Source organism: Trachymyrmex septentrionalis, unplaced genomic scaffold (genome assembly GCF_001594115.1).
Source record: "Trachymyrmex septentrionalis isolate Tsep2-gDNA-1 unplaced genomic scaffold, Tsep1.0 scaffold63, whole genome shotgun sequence".
In the NCBI taxonomy this organism is placed as follows: domain Eukaryota; kingdom Metazoa; phylum Arthropoda; class Insecta; order Hymenoptera; family Formicidae; genus Trachymyrmex; species Trachymyrmex septentrionalis.
Window position 1 is genome coordinate 360159 of NW_017305811.1, and position 22109 is coordinate 382267.

The 22109-nt window shown below is 29.4% G+C and overlaps 1 protein-coding gene across 2 annotated transcripts in view; it reads right to left on the bottom strand.

Annotated features, from left to right (window-relative positions):
• The window catches only part of LOC108753004 (serine/threonine-protein phosphatase 2A 56 kDa regulatory subunit epsilon isoform), a 32542-nt gene that overhangs the window by 4344 nt on the left and 6089 nt on the right, over positions 1-22109 (bottom strand). Inside the window, exons 2-9 of one of the 2 annotated variants that reach the window (XM_018494285.1) lie at positions 20460-20656; positions 16234-16428; positions 12414-12544; positions 8864-8981; positions 6691-6966; positions 6376-6605; positions 6015-6169; positions 636-804 (exon numbers count right to left, since the gene is read on the bottom strand). In XM_018494285.1, coding sequence (XP_018349787.1) covers positions 6019-6169; positions 6376-6605; positions 6691-6966; positions 8864-8981; positions 12414-12544; positions 16234-16428; positions 20460-20656 — 1298 coding nt within the window. In that variant the 3' untranslated portion in view covers positions 636-804; positions 6015-6018. Of the gene's footprint in view, positions 1-635; positions 805-6014; positions 6170-6375; positions 6606-6690; positions 6967-8863; positions 8982-12413; positions 12545-16233; positions 16429-20459; positions 20657-22109 lie in introns of those variants that run through there. The other variant, XM_018494284.1, reaches the window with a different exon arrangement.

Genomic DNA, 22109 nt, shown 5'->3' on the forward strand with positions numbered 1-22109 from the left:
GAACCTCGCTTATATTAAGTTCTAATTTTAATGAAACTTTGCACATATATATATACATATAGGTTATATAAAAAGATCGATTTAGAAAATCAGTTGCAGCGGAAAAACGGTTTTAAAGAGTGAAATTACCCCTTATAGATGACACGTTACATAACGCGGGTTTTATCTTTTTTCGTTAGAGCTTAAGAACTATTCGAGATATCAAAAAATGTTGTATACAAAGGTTTCATATAATTATCTGTATTCACCCATCAATAATATCTTTAAAAATTATTAACGTGGTTGAATACAAATAATTTTATCATAAAACTTTTGTACAAAACATTTTTGGAGAGCTCAAGTAGTTTTTCAGATATATTTAAAATATTTATAGAGAAAATTATTTCTTCAAAACTTAATCTCACAATTATATATTAAAATTGTAATAATATTAACATGATTCTATATAAAGAAATATATAATATTGACATGATTCTATATAAAGAAATATTCATAATTATAATATTCTTCAAAGAAGTGGATGTTTTTGTATTATGAAATATGAAATATGTATAAAAAGGATATAACAAAAGTATGTAAGTACATTGTTAAAAAGAGGTTTCATTTTAATTTTTATTGTCAATTCTAATTTTCCGATTTATATGGTTCTGTATAAAAAAAATAAAATGCGCAAATAAAAAATATCTTCAGTCTCGCCGTTCCAATTAGTATCATTTACATCTCGATTCGTCGGTAATACCGAATCCAGCGTCGTTTTTCAAAATTAAAAAATCCTTTAATTTTGATGTCACCATGCCAGAATCACTGCACAGAAACAGATCAATGTTAAAATATTGTAAAACATATAATTATACATATATGTACGTATTATAACACATTATAAATAAGCATGAAAAGATAATTGTCAAAATTTATAATAGAAAATAATAAGTAATTTATCTGCGAAATATCCGTTAAAAAAATTTGGTCAAAAATATTATACAGAATATTGTACAAAGTCTCGGATCTCTTAAATATCTTAAAAAGTAAGAATTTTTGAGAAAAATATTTTATACAAAAGTTATATAGTTTAAAATAGTCTATCTTACTGATCTTATCAGTTTGACCTTAGGTGGCGCCAATAAGATCAGGTCAACGTCAAATTAATTTTTGTAAACAAAATATTCTATTTTTTATTTCAGAATCTAATAGCTGGTGTCAAAAGCTTTCAAAACACTGTAATAATGTTATTTTTCATTAAGTACTTTTCGATTTATAAGACTTGAAAATTACAGTACCGCCGGCATTAGCATTACGCAAGGTGTCCGATCGACGCGACGGCTAAAACCACTTGAATATTGTTCAAGATCATGCCCTGGATAATATTTGTTAAGATCAAGGCCATTGGAAATTATTCCTCTTATTTTCATTTTTGCACTAAAAATTCATTTTTACGCACAAGAAAAGATTCAATTTCACGACGCGAAACAGATCGGTATTCATAATCGATTCTTGCATTTAAGACTGTCTTAAGTAGAGGTTTAAGATGTCATAAATCAATTCGAGGACTGTATGTAACATCTTAAGACAATATTTAAGACAGTTTTAAAATAAAAACGGACTATGAATACCGTCTCATGTTTAGCATTTCACAATTGGTAGCTTATGCACAGTCCACAGACGGAGAGGGCAGAAATTTAGAGACATTGTCCCCATTGCATACACCATGTTATCCTTTCCATCATGGGTGAGGGAAACAGCGGAGCCGAGTCAAAAATCGGTTGAGAAGTGCAAATCGTAGCTCTGCTTTACAAGATTGATTGAAATATGATGTTAATTAGGATGATGATGCATATGGTGATGGATTTGCACATTTTATTTGATATAGAACCATATAAACTGGAAAATTGGAACTGATAATAAAAACTAAAATAAAAATATTTTTAAAAGTATAGTCACTGCTTATATACTTTTGTTATACCTCTTTCTACACATATTTTTCATAATACAAAAACTTCCATTTCTTTGAACAATATAATTATAAACATTTCTTTATATAGAATTATGTTAATAGTAAGATTAATTAGTTTTGGATATCATAATAAATGCATTATATGTATTTATTATGATAATATAATACAATAAATATTTCAGAGTATCAGGCTGCTCTTCATCCTGATGAAGTGGACTGCAAGGTTCACGAAACGTTGGCATTTCAAGAACGGATTTGGACACGGAGAAAACCCGCGAAACGCATAATTTTTATACAGAAAGCACCCGTGGAAGCTTCAAGAATATTACACACACAATAAATATTTCTTACATAAGACATATAAAGAAATAATGTTTTGAAAAAATAATTATTTTCTACAAATATTTTAAACATTATATCTAAAAAAATTTGAGATATCAAAAAATGTTTCGTACAAAAGTTTTATGATAAAATTATTTGTGTTCCCAACCACGATAATGATATTAAAAAAAAAATTATTTTAAAAAAATTTATTTAAACTTCTAAAAATAATTATTTTTAAAGATATTATTGACGTGGGTAAATAGAAGATAATTTGATTATAAAAATTATGTATAAAATATCTTTTATCTTAATAATATCTCATAGTTTTTGAGCTATACTAAAAAAAGGTAAAACGTATTATCTATAAGGGGTGATTTCACCCCTTAAATTTCACCCTAATCGTTTTTCCGCCGCAACTGATGTTTTCTAAATCCATTTCATTCAACCTATATGTATACAAAGTTTCATTAAAATCAGAATTTTATATTTCGCGAAGTTCCTTTGAGCCACACAACTCCTACATTAATATTTGCTTTATTGCGCTTATTTATCATATCTTACACAAGACTTTAATTATTATATACAAATTATGTTTAATATATTATATGTGAAATCTATATACATCTATATAACTGTTAGATACATACATGCACACACATCTATGTATAAAATACAGTATATATATATATATATATATATATATATACACAGTAATAAGCGATAATATTAGAATAACTCCTGTATGCACATATGTTACTTATCAAAAATTTAAGTACTGTTTATGACCTTGATAACATATTATATGTCAAGGTCAAGATTATCGGCGCGGTGTGCCTTAAAGTGCATAATTGCCGAAACTTTTTAAAATTCTTGCACTTTTGCAATATATCAGGGTCTCAAGACATACGGTTCATAAAAAAATCACAAATAATGGTTAGAAATAAGATGTAAAATAACAAAGTAACTTAATGTGTTTACAAAATTTTATTAAGGAATAAGAATGATGAATACATATATAAAATAATAGATAATAATTCTAATCTTTGCACATATTACCAATGTGATGATGTGAGGTATGTATGTTACATACATGTTTTATGTAATGCATTTCTTGAATTTAATGTACTGAATCCAAAATGTGAATTTTGTGTGCTTTATGGCATAAATCCCGCCCGCTAAAAATGCCTTATATTTTAAACAGGTGGAAAACAAGCAAGATATCAAGTTAAAGAATTAAGCTAAGTATTATATTTTGCATCTCTATGAACTTGGCACCCGATTTTAAGAAAAAAAAATTTTCTTAATACGTATTAAATTAAACTCGATTTGTATCACCTTCTTTTTCGTTTGTACCTCAAGGGATTCAAAACTAATAAAGAGTCGAAAAAAATGCCAGCATCCCACTTTGAGATATTTGAAATCTGTAAACGGGTGCTGTTTCGGGATACGAAACTTTTCGTTTGTACCCGTTTGTATCACCATCGGTTTTGTTTGTATCCTTAAGGGGGTGATTGTACCGAATTTTTAAAACAGTTTTGTATTGTACCAAACGATTCCGAAATAGCACCCGTTTACAGATTTCAAATATCTTAAAAAAATGGCAAAGTTTTGGCTCTCATCCCTGATTTAACAATTCGGTACAATCGCCCCCTTAAGAATACAGACGCAAAATCGATGATGATACAAATGGATACAAACGATTCCGAAACAGCACCAGTTACAGATTTTTTTCAATCCTTTGTAGTTTTGAATCCCTTGAGGTACGAAAAGAAAGATGGTATAAACGGGTACAAACCGAGTTTAATTTAAAGCATATTAAAAAAAATTTTTTTCTTAAAGTCGAGTGCCAGGTTTGCTGTACTCTGTTCTTTATCATCCCTCTACATATGTGTATTATCAAATAATCATTAAGTCTTTTGCACTCCTTTTAGTAAATTATAATACATTTAGTAAATTATTAATTTTATGTGCATTATAATACATGGCGCTTAGATAAAATCTAACCACAAGTTCTAACCAGATAATGAAAAATCGGGCCTTATATATATATTATACTTGCGTATACTCGTTATCGTTTTTTTTTGCAATATACTTCGAGTATTTGAAAATGCAAAAAATGGGCAAGAACAAAAACTAGCTAAAAACAGTCCATACGTGTAAAAACGGTGAAAAACTTTTCGATCAATCGATTTTGTAAGGCTTTTTAGTTACATAATTATGAACCATCCTAGATGAAAACGTATATTAAAAAATTAGTTAGCATAAATAATTATTTCTGCATAAATAAATCAAAATTTTTTAGTCAAAATCATTACTTTTTTTAAAGTCCCACAATTCTTACAATTTGATACTTTTGCTATTTTTTTAATTCATAGAGGATAAAATATTATCTAATTAAAAAGAAATTTTGTTTTTTTGTTTCAGGTAAGAATTATAGAAATACAGGTTCTAAACTACTCGTCAATTTACAACTCCGGTGGCAAAGCATGATAATGATTAATAAATAATGTTATATGTTGATAATTTATATTACAGTCATTATTTTTTTATTAAAAATTATTTTGTATTCTTCTAAATACACAACAAATCATCCCTAAAGTTTTGAAAAAATTGGCGTCATAAAAAATTCGCAGAAAACAGTTACTACTTTTCAATGTTTTAAACCAAGTTCCCCCTAAGAGTATAGACGCAATTTAAACTGGTCGAAAACAAAAAAAATAAAAAATTTTTTCTGTTTCACCAACTCCTAGTCCAAAATGGCGTAGAGTTATCAATTTGTGCTAATATTTGTTCGTATGAAAATTCTATAGCACATTTATACAAATTGTGGAAACGGTTTGAACTGTGGATTACATGAATAAACAATGTTGAATTCTTAAATTAAGACTTACATGTTTAATATGAAAGATTAATGTCTTCGAAAATTTATGCGTATGTATGCGTGCAATATTAGTGTAGTAATATGTAGTAATGTATCGATGATACATACATCATAATCATGTGTAAGTCCTAATGAATCGATAAAAGTGATCTCATCGCAGTTTGGTCCTCAGTTTAGAATTCTTTTAATACTGCATGTGAAAAGGAAATGCTTTCATATTGACATAATATAATTAGAGCATATTAAATAAAAAAATAATGTAACATTAACGAAATACAATATGGTAAGAAGGTTGTAATCTTAAAATATTGAAAATTATAATTTGCCTGCCTTATTGTATTTTGTCGATTTTATATTGCTTTTTGATTTAGTTTTTAATCCGATTATATTACGTAAGAACAAAAACATATACTTTCTACATAATGCAATATTAAAATAGATCAAAATGCCTTTTTTATGTATTATTATATGGGAAAGAGCTATTTTCAAATAGATACATCTAAAAAACAAAAAATGATATCGAAACAAAATATATTAATATATATAAAGCTGAAAGTTATCACTTTCGCATGGCATTAATAACATTTAAAAAAAACTTTTTTTTTTGCTTGCAAAGTTACATAATATATCTATTATAAAAACTCAAAATCATTGTTTTTTTTTTATCTTTTTAACGTTATTTTTTTCGAAATTATGATAGATAATTTTGTCCAATAAATTTGTGTTCAACAGACAAAAATATATCAGAAAGAACTATTCATACTTAAAAAATTATATTGGACAGTGTATAATATGGCTGAAGACTTTAAGATCAAGAATATTTTAAGTCTCTAAAAATAGATGAAATAATATTCTTACTAGTTCAAGGACGAGTTCGCATCATAGATGTGTTAGTGGCAGGAACTGGATTATTGGAGGAAACTGCGAGAGCATTACGGTCGAGAGTATTGCGTCGTTCTAATTCAGCCAGTTTCTTCCACATCTCATCCCTTTCTCTTTCTTTCCTTTTCTCTCTATAATTCAAACATATACATATAAAGGAATAATGTGATTAAATCTTTATTCTTCACTTTAAATAAATTTTATTGAATTTTTTTTTTTTTTTTTTTTTAATACAGTAAATTAAAATATTAAAATTCAATTAAAAACTAAAATAGATTAAAGAAAGTTTCGCTTGAATTTGACAAAATATAAGAAAATTTAAAATAATTAGTCTTACTTTTGCCTGTCCAACTTATAGTTGGCAGTAAGTTCATCGAAGAGCTTGCTGTTCATTTCCATAAACGTTTTTAAAACATTGTATACAAGAGCTATAATCGTCTGGTTCCAATGTTCCTTGCTAATTTTGTACAATGCTGGAAACATAATCTTCATTATTACTTGGTTGTTTTCTTCAATTAGAGACATTATATATTCGTTATTCCAAAAGTACAATGCTCTCTCTGCAACCTGTAACACAAAATATGTAATTCATTATTTCACAACTTCACAATGAATCCGTCAAAATTAGTGTAAAATGTTGTATGTAAATTACCTGGAAATGTGGTGAAGACACGCAACGTGCGACTTGCCTGAATAAAGGTTCTTGTATTTTAACAAATTGGTTAGGTTCTATAACGTCCAATATTTCTTCAATTTCACCAAGGAACATCACCTCCTTCTGGCTGCACGTTTTAGGCCAGAACTTAAGGAGGCCTCGTACAACTGGTTCTGTTAAAGTCGCGTCTTTTTCCAAAAATTGTACCACACAGTAAGCTAATTGCGCATGATAAAGCGATAAACATTTCACTTTATGTAGTGGCAACAACACCTAAAAAAATTCCCACAAAGATACTTTTTAAATCATTTTTCTTATCTTGAGTTCTAAATTCCGTCTCTTCTCTTCAGGGCCGCTGTAAGCAGATGTGCAAGTTGTGCACTGCATAAAGGCGCATTAACAAAGAAAGCGCCAAATTAAGTTTTAATCCTCCGTTTACAATCATACTTTTTCTCTTTCCATCCGCAATTTGAATTTTTTATTTAGTCCATTTTTTTTACTGTTTCAAAAAATGTGAAAAATTTCACAGTTACTTTTCAACATCTTTTCCCCAACAAAATCCCTACTAACAGGATATTTTAAGAGGAGAAATCGAAATTCGCTCTCCTCTTCATTTCGGAGAAATTTGAGAAACTTTATTTGTATCAAAAAACTTAAATTGTAAAAGAAGGATTAAAAATCAATTCTCCATTTCTAATAATAATTACATGTGCATCAGGATACCAATTATTTTTCTAGAGCAGAAATGTGAAAAGTTTTTCTATTAATTTTAATAGTAAAAATTTTTACTTTCCACATTTCCGTTCTAGACAAAAATAACATGATCAAATTGTCTAAAGACATTTAATAAAATTATTAAAAATCATATCTTATTTAAAAGATATTTGGTAAATAAAAATACGAGAGGCGGGAAAAGCTCCTTTGCATAAAGATACTTTATGTACCAGCAGCGGCCCTGTTTCTCCTAACAATTACACAGGCCTGCAAAAACGAGACTTTGGAAAGTCCAGTGAGATGTAGGTTGACCAAACAAAAATTGACAAAAATTTGACGTGCTGGAAATTTTCAGCTTGCGGTATCATTTCAGCATTCAAAAATCTATCTATAAGAAACATCTAATTCGGTTCTAAGTACTTTTTTACTCTAAATTAATGTTATAAATGTTGCTGCAACGTTGAAACAACATTGAACAAATTATTATCTTTATTTAAAATACATATTTCAGATATTGAAAAGAAATAAATATACTTTTATTAAATAAAAAATTTTTAAGCATGCAAAATTTAGAGAAATATATATATCTATAGTTACAGTACATTTTAGAAAGTAGAATTAATTTTATATAATAAAAAAATGTCAATGTTATTATTTTAAAGTTGAATTTCTTCCAATATATTGAAAACTAATTTTACACGTTCATTTTATTCAATTTTTTTAAATATAAAATGTACATAATATGTGTATATAACATCTATATTGCTTATATGTTGAATAAATAATAAATAGATATTGACCCGGTAAAAAAATTTTCTATAATTATATATAACCATGTAAAATTATATTTAAAAAATATATAATATTTTTATTATATATTTATATATTTATATTATATATTTAATTATGTATTATATAATATATCTATTGACCAGATATTATATGTTACAGGTATATACATCCATTAATATTCAGTGTTTGTATGATTGCAGAAGTCAAGCAGTATTGGCTATGGTACAGCTTTAGGATAGGTGACCACTTCGAAATCATAAAATTAATTCCCGATTTCAGGAGAAAATTTTTTTAAATCATAATTTTATGTGTATTCTGAAATATGATGCTAATCAATAATATTTATTTTAGCGATGAAACTAGATGAATTAATATACGAAAAATTTTTTACCGATAAATCAGTAAAATCTACATTGTATATATATTAAATCAATGTTGAATCAATGTTGAATTGCAACGTCAGTAAGATATAAATTCAACGACACCGAATATTTCTGCAATATATTTTCAATGTTGAATCTACATTTTGCGATGTTGATGCAATATTCAACATTTCTAAGAGGTTAATTCAACATTAGTGGGTAGGATGTACAATAATATATTTTAAAATCTGAATCTTTGATGTATATTTTCAATTCTCTTAATCATAAGAATGTAATCGTACCTTTACCAAAAATTGCTTGTGCTCAACTTTTAAAGGCAGAGCGAATCCGTTAATAATGCTACCCAGAATTTCAAGAAGTTCACCAACCCCGTTGAAATGTTCTGTTTCGTACACAAACCTGAAATAATAATAAAGCGAGACATTAAACAAATATCAAAATAGAAATCTTAGGTGTGTTCGCAAATATTATTTCATCTTTGTTTTTTATCAAATATTAGAACAAGAATGAAATGTACACGAGCATTGTGAATGTGAAATGGACGAATGCATCCCTTGAAAGAATTTAAAGTAAATTGATAAAAATTATTTTTATTATTGCAATATTATGTATAATTGAACAATAGAATATTATTGTACAATTAAATTCCTATTAGAATTTAATATAAAATATTTCATGTTGTAATATACATTTCGTTTCCAAACTGTACACTATAAGCGCTACTCAGATAGATATCCCTAGTGTACAGTCGGTCATAGAAAGATTGCAACACTTTTTTTCGATGAGTTTCAAAATGTAACCTACTCACCGAGTAATTGGTTCTTATTTATGAATCCATGATTAAGAGGTAAGATACTTATAACTTCTAAAGATTACTTTCTCGAAGCTAATTAGACATCTGGGTAACTTCCCTTGTAAGAGAAGCTGAAAATTATCTACATCGTTATGCATGCGATACTTAATTTGTAAGAAATCCATCATATATGTTATTCTTACGCCATATTCCTGCACGCGCCGTGGTTACCTGCCAGCGGATTAATTAAATAGAAGAAGAGCGTGAGCAATTGGTTCCTAACAGTTACTAGACAATCTGATTAGATTAAGAAAAGAAAGGTATGTGTAATGAAGGAGAGTTGAGACAATAAATGATCAATACGTTATTAAATTAATTATTGTCGTACACAATACATTTATCTTTGCAATAAATAATAAAATAATAAAAAAAACTACGTACTAAGTATCTTCCATAGTTTAGAACATGGTGATCCTGATTGTTCAGAATAGTTTATTTTTTGTCACATTGTTTGTCTCGCAGTAGGATTCACCTATGTTTCCGAATATATTCAAATATTCCAAACTTATAACTTTAAAATCATTAACTTAACCTTCTATTGGAATATCTTCTAGAAAAATAAATAATATCAAATAAAGAAATGTTAATCATGTCGGTATCCGTGGAGAGATGACACAGTCAAACTCAACTTGTGTCGACTTATGTCGTAGTTGGAAAGCACCGGGTCATACACTGTGTTACATAGTGTTGCCTGTGTCGCTTATTGAAAAGCATACATCTTTTATTTTCTAAAACACTTTAGTATCTGATAGAGGTATAGCTTTCACCTCGCGTGAATTTTCCGAATTTCTAAATTCTAAAAACATCTATCATCGTATCTTGTAGTCGTTGCAGCTCCGTGTGAACCACTGGTTTAATTAAAAGAATTAATCAATTTTTTAAATCATCTCTGAAAAAATTAACGTATGAACCAAAGATGTAGAATCTTAGTCTCGATATGGAACAATATGTAATCAATAATATATATCATTCATTTCTTAAAACATTTCTAAATTATTAGGGTATGATCAGTGTAGTCATTCCGATTCTGATCTGATTAAGTATCTTAATTAAATTGCTTAAGTAGATTTCAACTGTGATAAAGAACTGTGTTCAACTATGAGAAAATACGTACACATTCGTGTAGAATTACGCTAGAGGTATCAGATAAGATTCGAGACTACAATAAAATATGATAAGAAGCATTTAAAAAATCAACGAATGTAATATCACGTTGATACTAGTAATCCAAGACTCTACTTTGAAATCGGGCGAAGATAAAAAGTTTAAAAACAATTACAAAAGTCTGTGTCTTGCATAAAAAACTTTCAATAATAATCGTTGTGTAATTTAAAATAATCTTAGCTTCAATGTTGCATCCAAATCTTACTGTATCTTTTTATCGAATGAAGCTGATAAAATCTGTTCCTACTCAACCTACAGATTAAATTAAAATTCTGTCAGATTTAAATATGCGTTCCTAATGTATCAAAGTTTAACACACACACACGCGCGCGCGCGTATGTAGTATCGTGTTATAGATCAATGTGTGAAATTAATCTAAATCGAAATTAAACTTTGTTTTTTTATCCAGCATTATTTATTTTAGTTATATTTGAGTGGAATACAGGTTCAGAATAACCGATCAGTAAAGAATGCTTGCGCCATATTCCTGCGCGTGCTGTTGCTACCTACCAACGGATTGGTTAAATAGGAGAAGAGTGTGAGCGATTGGTTCCTAGAAAAATTACTAAGCAATCTGATTGGGTTAAGACATGAAGGAGAGTCGAGACAGTTGTTTTTGTGTGCGCACAAACCGAGAGAGAAGTTCGTTACTTTAAGTACGTGGTGCTTATATGTTCTGTCTGCTTCATTATATACAATACTGTATTAATCGTCGTCGTTAACATTACTCATCGATTCTGTTAGTCTGACTTTTCCTTTTCCCTGCCATCGTCAAATCTTTTGATAAAGACGCTTATTCCCCCACGAAGAAATTCTTTTCCCTCCGAATAAATAATATACCAAAATAGATCTAAATGACCTTGAAAGCATCGCCATGGTGAAGACAAAGTAGCAGATGCAGAAAAACAAAGAAAAGCCAAAAAAAGAAACAGAAACATCTCAAACGAGATCTAAAATCGATCGAAATAATGTACGTCAATATAGTGGCATCAAGAGCTGATAAAGAATCAATGTATTGATTCAATTATTAAGAAAATCATCAGTAGGGATATCAAAGTCTAACTTTGGCAAGGCTCACTTGTTAAATACATCTTCCAGTACTTGAAAGAGACCTTGAATTACAGGGTACGTTATTCAAAGTCAAACAATGACAAATTCGGTTTTCAAATGCGGACTTTCGAATACATGGCATTATTAGCTGCAGTACAAGAGACATTGTAACTTAAATACTTCGGTCAGGGTCTAAAGTCGAACGTTATAAACGTTAAAAATAAAGCAACAAAAATTAGTTGGATGCGACAACCAAAGGGCCTTATGTCTTGCCAAAATAAATAGTTTCAAAGATCCAAGCACGCGAATATATTGATGTTCATCAATACATTCGTGAGAAGATTACAGATAGAATCATTAAAATGAAATACGTTCCTACCGACAAGAATGGCTGACAGCCTTATCCAAGCAGTCAATGAACGCATAGGGCTAATCTTGTATGCATAAAAAATTGGAAATTAGCCCTGCTGAGTAAAGTACAATAATAGTATATAATCAAATTTTCTCAAAAGTAATTTGTTCACTATGTATTACAGTTTGTTTTGTCTATTGTTACAATGTAATTTTTACATTTAATGAATGAGAGTGCAATAATAAGACATTTTCATTTCCAAACTGTGCGCCGTACAGCACCACTCATTGTCAGACAGATATCCCTATTGTACCACCTTTAAATAAAACATTCATTCTTTGATTATACTTTATCACATCTATTACAACTTCCTATAAACTATTCACTTTTAATAACTCATTGAAATAAATACCTCAAAAAAATGTTGTTAATCTGTTTGCGTATGAAGGCTCTAAGACCCAGGAACTTGCCATAAATACGATGCAAAACGGTTTTCAGGAAATCTCTTTCCCTGGGGTCTTCCGAGTCAAACAAGTCCAATAACTGTAACAGATAATTATAATCAGATATATTTGTATATTCATTAATTTAATTATTAATTCTTTGTGTCACGAATTTTGGTATGAGACCAATTTTTTTGAAACTTTGTAGCCGGAGATTTTTTGGATCACTGATTACGAATCAGAAGTCAGAATTTTATAATTCAATAGCGATCCAATATAGCGGATTAATAGTTCAAATAATTTTTAGTAAAATATATAGTATACTATTATTTGTAAAAATAAATTATTTAATAAGAAATAGGTTTTAATAATGACCACAAATTCAGATGCAGCGACCAAAATATTCAGAAACTAACTTTAAAATAATAAGATTAGATAAGTTGTGCTAGCTTAACATAACTCAAATGTGTAGTATTGGTCGCGTTCAGCAGACTCAACTGTTGTCGAGCGGATCCGCTCGCTGCTATTGGTGTATTCTTTTAGATCATCCAATAGCAATGAGCGCTCACGGATCCGCTCCGCATCAGTTGAGTCTGCTGAACAAAATCACTGTTCACATCGAAGCACTACAACCCAATTTATGGAATAGCCGAGCGAAGGGCCACGCACAAGAATAAAGTATCCTTAATATCTTTGTGCTGAGGACTTTGAAGGTTGTGCTGACTTATGCTATGCTAGCAATTTAGATATACACAATTTAGATATACAGTTTATACTATTTGTATAACGGATACAAATGTAAGTCTTAGTTGTATTCAAAGTTATCAAAAATTATACAGGGCAACAAAATTAAAAATTTAAATTTAATTTTCTTTTTTGAAAGTTAAACAGTCTTCAAAAGCTCAATAAAATACAAATTTAAATTTAGAGTGTTTATACAAGGATTAATGAGCTAAGCACGCTGACAGTGCAACAACTGTTTTTTTAAATTTACAATTTAAATTACATCTGTCATTGTTCCAAACGTTTCGGTTCTCATAGAACCATTCTCAGTAGACACATAACTTACAAATACATATTAATAACCAGTCTTGTCAGTTGAAATGCTCAATTATTATTGCAATTCCTACTCTGATTATATAACTTAGAATAGTGATCTATGAAACTATAATACTGACTACCAACAAGTTTCTTTGATATAGAAATATGAGCTTGAAATTATGTTTGATATTCTATTTGGAAGTTAACAGATCGACAGAAACATTGAGACTAAATGTTCTCAATGTTTTCGTCGATCTGTTAACTTCCAAATAGAATGTCAATTGTACAATTTCAAGTATTTCTATAATATAATAAAGCTTATATTAACATTCAATATTACCCATAAACTTCTATAAATAGACTGTCAACTCCAGATTCGCCTCCATGTTTGAAGATAGCGTTGAGCAGTGTCATATTTGAATTCTCTCACTTACACATGTATAAATTACATGGATAAATTTACACGATATTCACAGACAGGACGCTTATGGGTAAAACAAGGACAACTCGGAATCAGATTCGACTCTTTCTATCACATTGAATCAGTAGTCTATTTATATAAGCCTGTGGTATTACTTATTATATTTTTAAAAACGAAATTACAAAGTACAGCTCTTTAGTAGATTTTTATCTTCATAAGAAATAAATTTAAAAAAATGTATGCCAAAATACTTCTTCTATGAGAGAAAATATGGCAGAGTACGTATTTGCACTGTGAATGAGGTGTAGAATAAAAACAGAGAATATGGAATAGGAGGCTACTAATAGTAGCTTATTTTCTAAATAAAACATTGCAATCTAGCGGCAACCACTGGAAGTCGGTGCAATTACTGCCAAACGTGTCATAACAAGTAATGAATTCAGTACAACAAAGCGTTTTATTACAATAAACATTTATCCATTTTCGTTGCGTAAGGAGAACCGATAGCTTTTTCTAAAAAGTGTTCTCACACTTAAGTAAGTTAAAGGTAAGTTTGTTAATATTTATATATACATAGACACTTTTAATAATATTGCATGAACAATATTATGCTAACTAATTGCAATTTCTAATACTTGTTTATTGCTATAGGAAGACTTTGTTTGTCATGACGATATGCACATAATATAAAATACATCAAGGATTGAGAATATGGAATTGCACATTAGTAACTTATTCGTTATCAGATTATAAAATGTATTCCATATTACCAGCTTATTTATGATTAGGTTATAGGTGTATTCTTTATACGATAGTTTTTTTATTTTTTATAAACCATCATTTTAAGTTACTAACAATAAGTAATGAAATGCAAATTTATAAAGATCATATTCATTTATGTAGACTTTGAAATACAGAGTAAATATTCAATTGGAGAGAGAAACGCTGATGACCTTGATCTTAACATATATTGTCAAGGTCATGACTTTGAGTAATCTTCAACAGGTTTTAGCCACTCGTTGTTCGGTAAAAGTTAGTAACAAAAAAGTTTGAAAAATAATTTTTGCCAAAAATAATATTAAGAACTATCCTCATACCCTCTCCTGTTTACGTAATGACTTTCCACGCGAATTGAGTTCCACTTCACTCTCCTTTGCCAAGAGGCGCAGGACTTTCCATGCGAATGGAGTCTCTTCTCCCTCCTTCTGCTAAGGAAAGTAAGACTTTTTATGTGGATAGATCTTACTTTGAGTGGAAAGTCGCACGGCCCTATGCGGGAAGGGATTGGTGGAGTGGAACTCGCTTCACATGGAAAGTCGTGCATTCCTAGGCAAGGGAGGAAATAGGGTGAAACTCGCTTTGCTTAGGAAGTCGTGCGCCTTTCGGCAGGGAGGAAGGCAGGATGAAACTTGCCTGGAAAGTCATTATGCCCCATACTATAATATATTAGAAATAAGGCAATATTTCTTGAACTTCTTTTATTAATAACTTTGTAATAAACAATGAGCGATAAAAACCTTCAAGTACTTAAGGTACGTACGTCAAGGCCATGGTCATCTGCGCTGACTCCTTCCATCTGAATATTTATCATATACAGTTTTAAGTAGTTTATATCTTTATTGTACAATTGTAACAGATAGAAAATATAAAAACTTATTGCATATGGACAATATCAAATTTTAAATCTTACATTATATAAACATTATATCACTAAGATAAATATTCACATTTAAAGATGCAGTATTTTGGTTCTTCTTGTAAATAATAATGTTTGTTAGATGCTAATATTTATTGTACGTAATAATTCAATAATTTAAGATTTAATTTTATTCTTTATTTTTTATGCGTAATAACGTCGCATGTCCAATGGTGCTATTTTATTTTCCGTATGTTATTGTACAATAAAAATGTAAACTACTTTTTACTATATATTTTGATCGATTTACATAAATAAACAAATTTAGACTTAATTTATTTATTGTGTTATTTATTATTATTAAATTTGACCAGTAAGTATTCCATATTACATTCTATTTTTTAGACTCCCCATTTTCACACTTTTTACTTTTTTGTTAATACTGATGTTGGACTTAAATTTTGGCGACTTTTATTTATTAGATGTAGTTAGCATATTCCTCAAGAGCTCTGCATTTTAAGGTCTTCATATCATTTATGTTGGAGTAATGTTAATAAAAAAAACGGGATTTCATATTCTCTATTTTTAACCTAAGTTAATGTAAGTTAGCTTATCATTCTTATCATTCTTATCGACTGTTAAAGAATGTGAAAGAAAGATATTGAAAAGCAAAATTGTAATACTACTTTACCTGTAACACGAATTTTTGGTCAATAACTTTTTTGCCAATAGCAGGCTGGAAATCTGAAGATTCGAGAAAACGAAGGAAGACTTCATAGACCAACTGAAGATGAGGCCAACTCGCCTCCAAGGTTGGATCATCTTCTTCTGGATCAAAATCTGGGTTTTCGCTAGGTGGTAATGTACGGAATAGATTTGCAGAAACCTTTAACAAATACCATACAAAAGATCTGTAAATAATTTCAAACCGCACTTACATAGTAGTAGCATGAAATAGTAATAATAAATTTTATTTATTACGTTCACACATTATTACACGAAAAAAATAATGTATTAATTAATATTTATAATAATTATAATAAATAAGCACTAATTAATAACAGTCGAATTGAAATAATTTTCTAAATACGAAAAAGCGCCACTTATGGTCAAAATTAGACGTCAGGTTAATGCATACAGTCTATTAAGTAAGATCGTGGTCGAGTGAATTTATTAAAAAAGTTATTAAACAAAAATTTCAAATACGTAGGTGTACATTGTATTTGACCAGAACAAATGCAATTATGTTAATAATGCGTCCAGTCACCATCGGCGTCAATAATTGCTTGACATCTTCAAGGCATGCCTTCAACCAAATTGATGATTGGAATACTAATAAGAATTTCCAAATCCAACGAATAATCTGGTAAGATAATTGCTTCAAAATGTACATACGTTTTCCACGAAGCTTGTGCTTAATGCCCACATATTTTTTATTTGTGTCGAGCGAGTACGACCAATCAAGTGTAACGATGCTAGATTACTTATTCTACTTGGTACAGAATTTGCTACGGTGTTTCAGAGCGCTTAATGTGTTTCTCTTACAAAAAATCAACAACTGAATCTTCTTTGATAGTGCATCAAGGACAAAAGTTCCCTCTATCGATGAAAGATTTAAAGCCTCACACCAGAGCTGTGAGTAAGGTCGACCCGCTCTTATTTGACAGACTATATATATATAAATTTTAAATAAATTTATCTCGGAAATGACTACACCGATTGCTTTCTTTCAACACTATCAATCTGAGAAACATTAATAATCCCTCCAAATTCAAGTAGATCTACTAGCATCTTAAAGCCTGAGAACTTACTGCATTAAATATTTAATCATTTCTGAGATTTTATTTGGTAAAGGGATATTCATTTTAAGGGAGATTCCTTCGATGACAATGATCTTTACGTATGTTGTCAAGGTCATGACCTCCAACAAGTTTTAACTGTCGCTTGTTATTTGTTAAAAAGTTATTAACAAAAAAAAGATTTAAAAAATGTCTTATTTCACATACAATATTCAGAACTATCTCACATTCTTCTCTACTTACATAATAATTTTCCACGCGAAACAAAGTCCATCCCCTGTCTAGGAGCGTATGACTTTCCATGCAAAGTGAGGTTCATCTCCTCTCTCCCTCCCTAGACGTTCAACTTTCCACGCAAAGCAAGATCCGTCTGCATAAAAAATTGTCTGTGCCTAGGTAGAAAGGGAGATAGAGTGGATTTCACTTCATGTAAAAAGTCGTACGCGCCTAGTCGGTCCCACACGTCCCCCCTACTTAGTGTCATCCAACTTTCAATGCAAAGCAGAGAAATAATTACGAACTTTGATTGTTAATAATTTTTTAATGAAAAACGAGCGACAACTAAAATCTTGAAAGTCACTCAGAGTAATAACTATAGAGAATGAGGCATTTAAAGTGTTACGAGCTATTATCTCTGAAAGTATGTGTTGAATCAAAAATGTTCAGACAAAAATTTTGTGATTTCGGAGGGAACACAAGATGGTACCATTGATTTGACCTTGGATGGCGTTGTCAAGATCAAAGCAAAGTACTATTAATTTTTTAAATGGAACGCGATTTTTCATCGCGTATTCAAGTAGCATACCTTCAAGTCTTATAACTTGAAAAGTACTTCACGAAAAAATATTCCATTATAGTGTTTTGAAAAAGTCTCGAGATTAGCTACAAGAATATGCAATAAAAAATAGGTTTCATTAAAAAAATTAAATTCAAAGTGCTCTAACTTGGACAACGACACCCAAGGTCAAATCAATGGTATCATCTTATATTCTCCTCGAAGTCATAAAACTTTGTCTAAACATATTTTTTATTCGACGCATACTTTCAAAGATAATACTTTAAATGTTTGTAACATTTTAAATGCTCCACTCTATACAAGAGACTTTTCCGATGATCTTGACTTTGATAACGTATAGGATAGACTGGAGTATTATAAGCACCTTAAGGAAACATTTTAATATATTTAGCATACTAAAGAATAAAAAAATCTTGTGCATACTATTTGATAAATTTATTGATGTTTTATGTATTTTAGTATTGAAATTGATTATTTTAATGCAAATGTTGAAATGCGAGTAAAATTGGCAAGTACTCTTATTATTCGCCTAATGCTCATATTACCCTCTGGATAGGATAATATGAGCATCTTTAGGGGTAATATGAGCACAGGAATTTAAATTCTTTATTTTGATAATTTAAATTTTTTTATTTTTTTTAACTTTATTTAAATATCTTCTTAATATTTGATGAGAAACTTCACACCGAGCCGCGGACTTCTGACTTTGCCCATTTCCTACAACTAAAAGCACAGACTTCTTCATGTTTGCTATTTAATAAATATATTTAATAAGTATATTTAATACTTACTAAATATTTATAAAAGTAACGTTATTTTTGGTTATATTAACCAAACATTATTTCACCATTTGTGAATATCTGAGAGATAATATTATATCTCAAGACACGGTAGTTTTATTTGGCGCTAAGACAAAAAAAAATTTTTTTATTTTTTTTTAGTTGAAAACCGTTTTACATATGAGAAGTGACTTCTCCGTTAAAATCGTTTTTAAGCCGCATCTGATATTTTCTAAAATCATTTGTTTACGTAATCTATGTACATACAGTTTCATCAAAATCAAAATTTGACACTTCGCGAGACTCTTTTGTAAGAAATTATTATGTTTATTTATTTTAATAAATAAATCGTTTTATTAATGTTTCATTAATTGCAGGAGTAATTGAAGAATTTTCTTTAACTAATAAGGCTGACTTAAAAGAAAAAGATTTTATCGAAGCATCCAAATCAGTAATTAATAATGCATAAGACTGGGAGGGTTAACGGAAAAAAGTAATTAAATTACAATAAATAGTGCATATTCTAATGTTATAATGTCAAAAAAACTGAATCTTATAATACAGTATTTAAGATCAAGATTATATTAAATGATTTTAATAAAAATATAATTTTAATATAATCTTATAAAATTATAAAAATGTATTCTTAATAATCTTAATAAAAATATAATTATAAACCCCAAAAGTTTTATTTTAAACTTGTTTTTTTCTATTTTTCTTAATTCCCGAGATATTCATCTAGTGGCGCGCGAATAATAATTCATAATTAAATCTAATTCTACATTTAAAAATATACATTTAATTTTTCGTATAATTTTAATATATACCTTTTTAAATATTCATATTTCTAAATTTAAAAATATTGTGCATTTATTACATCAAATGCGATAACTTGATAAAGACAAATCCGATTATGTAAAATCAGACTGTAATCGAGTAATCAGATCTATGCCCTGTTGCCTAATCAATACCTAATCCGGCGACCTGATCGGTGCCTAATCCGACAGCCTGATCAGTACTATTTGATACGTGGAGTTATCACACTAGGGCTCTATTGGGGCATCGGATCTGAACCGGATCTGGAAGTAGAGCAAGCCGTACGTGGACCTGAGGAGGGTTTTACGAAAATTTTTAGTTGCTCTTAAAAGCACTTACTATTTTGTAATAGTTAATTTTTCATTTTTATTTATATTTTGGATTGCTAAGTTGGCATGAATCTTAACACTCTCACCTTTAAACAGATTTCTACTAAACTGCTTGAGCACTAAAAGCAGGAATAGAGCACTAAATTAGCACCAAATTAGCACCAAATTAGCATCAAATTAGCACTTAATTTTAGTATATATATTATTTTACTTTTCAGTGGCGGAAGAGTGCTAACTTGACGGAGGTCACGCCAGCATCCCCTTAATACATTATTTTTTTCGTGTAGATATATTTAATATACATTAAAAGCATTATTTTCAATACAAAAAATGGAATTCTATTTTTAACTCTAATAATTTTCTTATATTTTATCATAATTCTCTTATTAAATACATACCATCTTGATAGTTTCCGGATAAATAGGTTCGGTGAGAACACCTCGCCCTGCTGTGATATATTCGACTAATTCATTGAGCGTACTTCGTTTAATTTCCTTGCCTTTGAGATCAGCCATTGGGTCCATGAAATCGAACGCCACGCAGCATTGACGTAATTTTTTGATAAACAATTCCTCCTGCTCTGCAGCGTTAACATCTGCAACAAACAAATAGTCTTAATATAACTTGTAATTTTACACATTTTAAATCCCTTCCGCGACAATCCTCCTAAGTGCATATTATAAAGAAAAACATCAAGAAAAATTACAGAACCGATATATTCTCTTATCCGGATGTTTCTCGTTATAAATAATTCATTCGTTATACTCATATATGCAAAACGAAATCGGAGAGCAAAGTGCTAGGTGAAATATGTTTTTAATTCTCTGCTGCAAGAACTCAATAAAATATTATCATTTCGTTTGCTTCTAAATTTGTAAGCAAACAATTTAATTGAGCCGATAGAAGCGTTACACGAGTCACGAGAGAGTAGAATGATCGAATGCTGAAATGATTGTACAAACGAATTATAATATGTAGTGTGCATCTTTCAACTAAAACTTTTCGACGAATAATCTGAGATTTTTATCTCTTTAATTCAACTCTGACTCGCTTAAGATTAAAATGCAAGATTATTTCGTTACTCGTTAATATATATCACAGAGGTCTCTTATGGAAAATACCTTATGATCTTAATAGACAAGATATTTTTGCTTCCGCCAAATTTTCACTGATGAAAAATTGATCAACGATGAACTGGTTAAAGAAAAATTGATTAATGAATTTCATATTTGTATTTTTAGAGATGACTTCGATCAAATTCCAATTAACTTAATCGGAAATTAATCTGTTATGTAATATTCGTATCTACATTTTGTTAAGATTATTCATTTTTTATTTAACATATAGAAACAAAGTTCAAGACAATAAATTATATTATATAATATAATTAGACATTTTTCTTTAAATGCTAGTTGAATCAATTATCCATTAAATTAACTGAAATTTAATCAAAATCGTCTTCAAACATTATTTAAAAAATAATTTTTTCTTTATAGTTGTAGAACATTGTTATATGTTCATATAGAAGGTGGGCCGAAAATTCGGATACAATCGAATATCTTACTAAAAAGTGAATTTTTGAGAAAATATTTCACACAAGTATTATAGATTTTGAACAATGCATTGAATGGCGAGATTTATTTGACCTTGAGTGTAAGTATAGAGGAGCTCCCAAATTCAACTTTAAAATTTTGAATAAAAACTCTCACTTTTATTCATTATTCTTATGACTGACGTTAAGATCTTTTCAAAGTATTATAATGAAACTCCTTTTGATCTTGATAACATTTGTCAAACTCAAGATCATTGCAGATTATTTTTCTTATTTTTATTTTTACGTCAAAAATGAAAATGAGAGGAGCAACTTTCAACTTGATTTTGGCTAATGTTATCATGACTCTAAATAACATTCAATAGATTTTAGACGTCGATCGGAGGATCTATGAAATTAGCACAACATTATATTAATAAAAATAAAAAAAATACTAACAGTTCCAGCAGCAGCTCTCTCTCTCTCTCTCTCTCTCTCTCTCTCTCTCTCTCTCTCT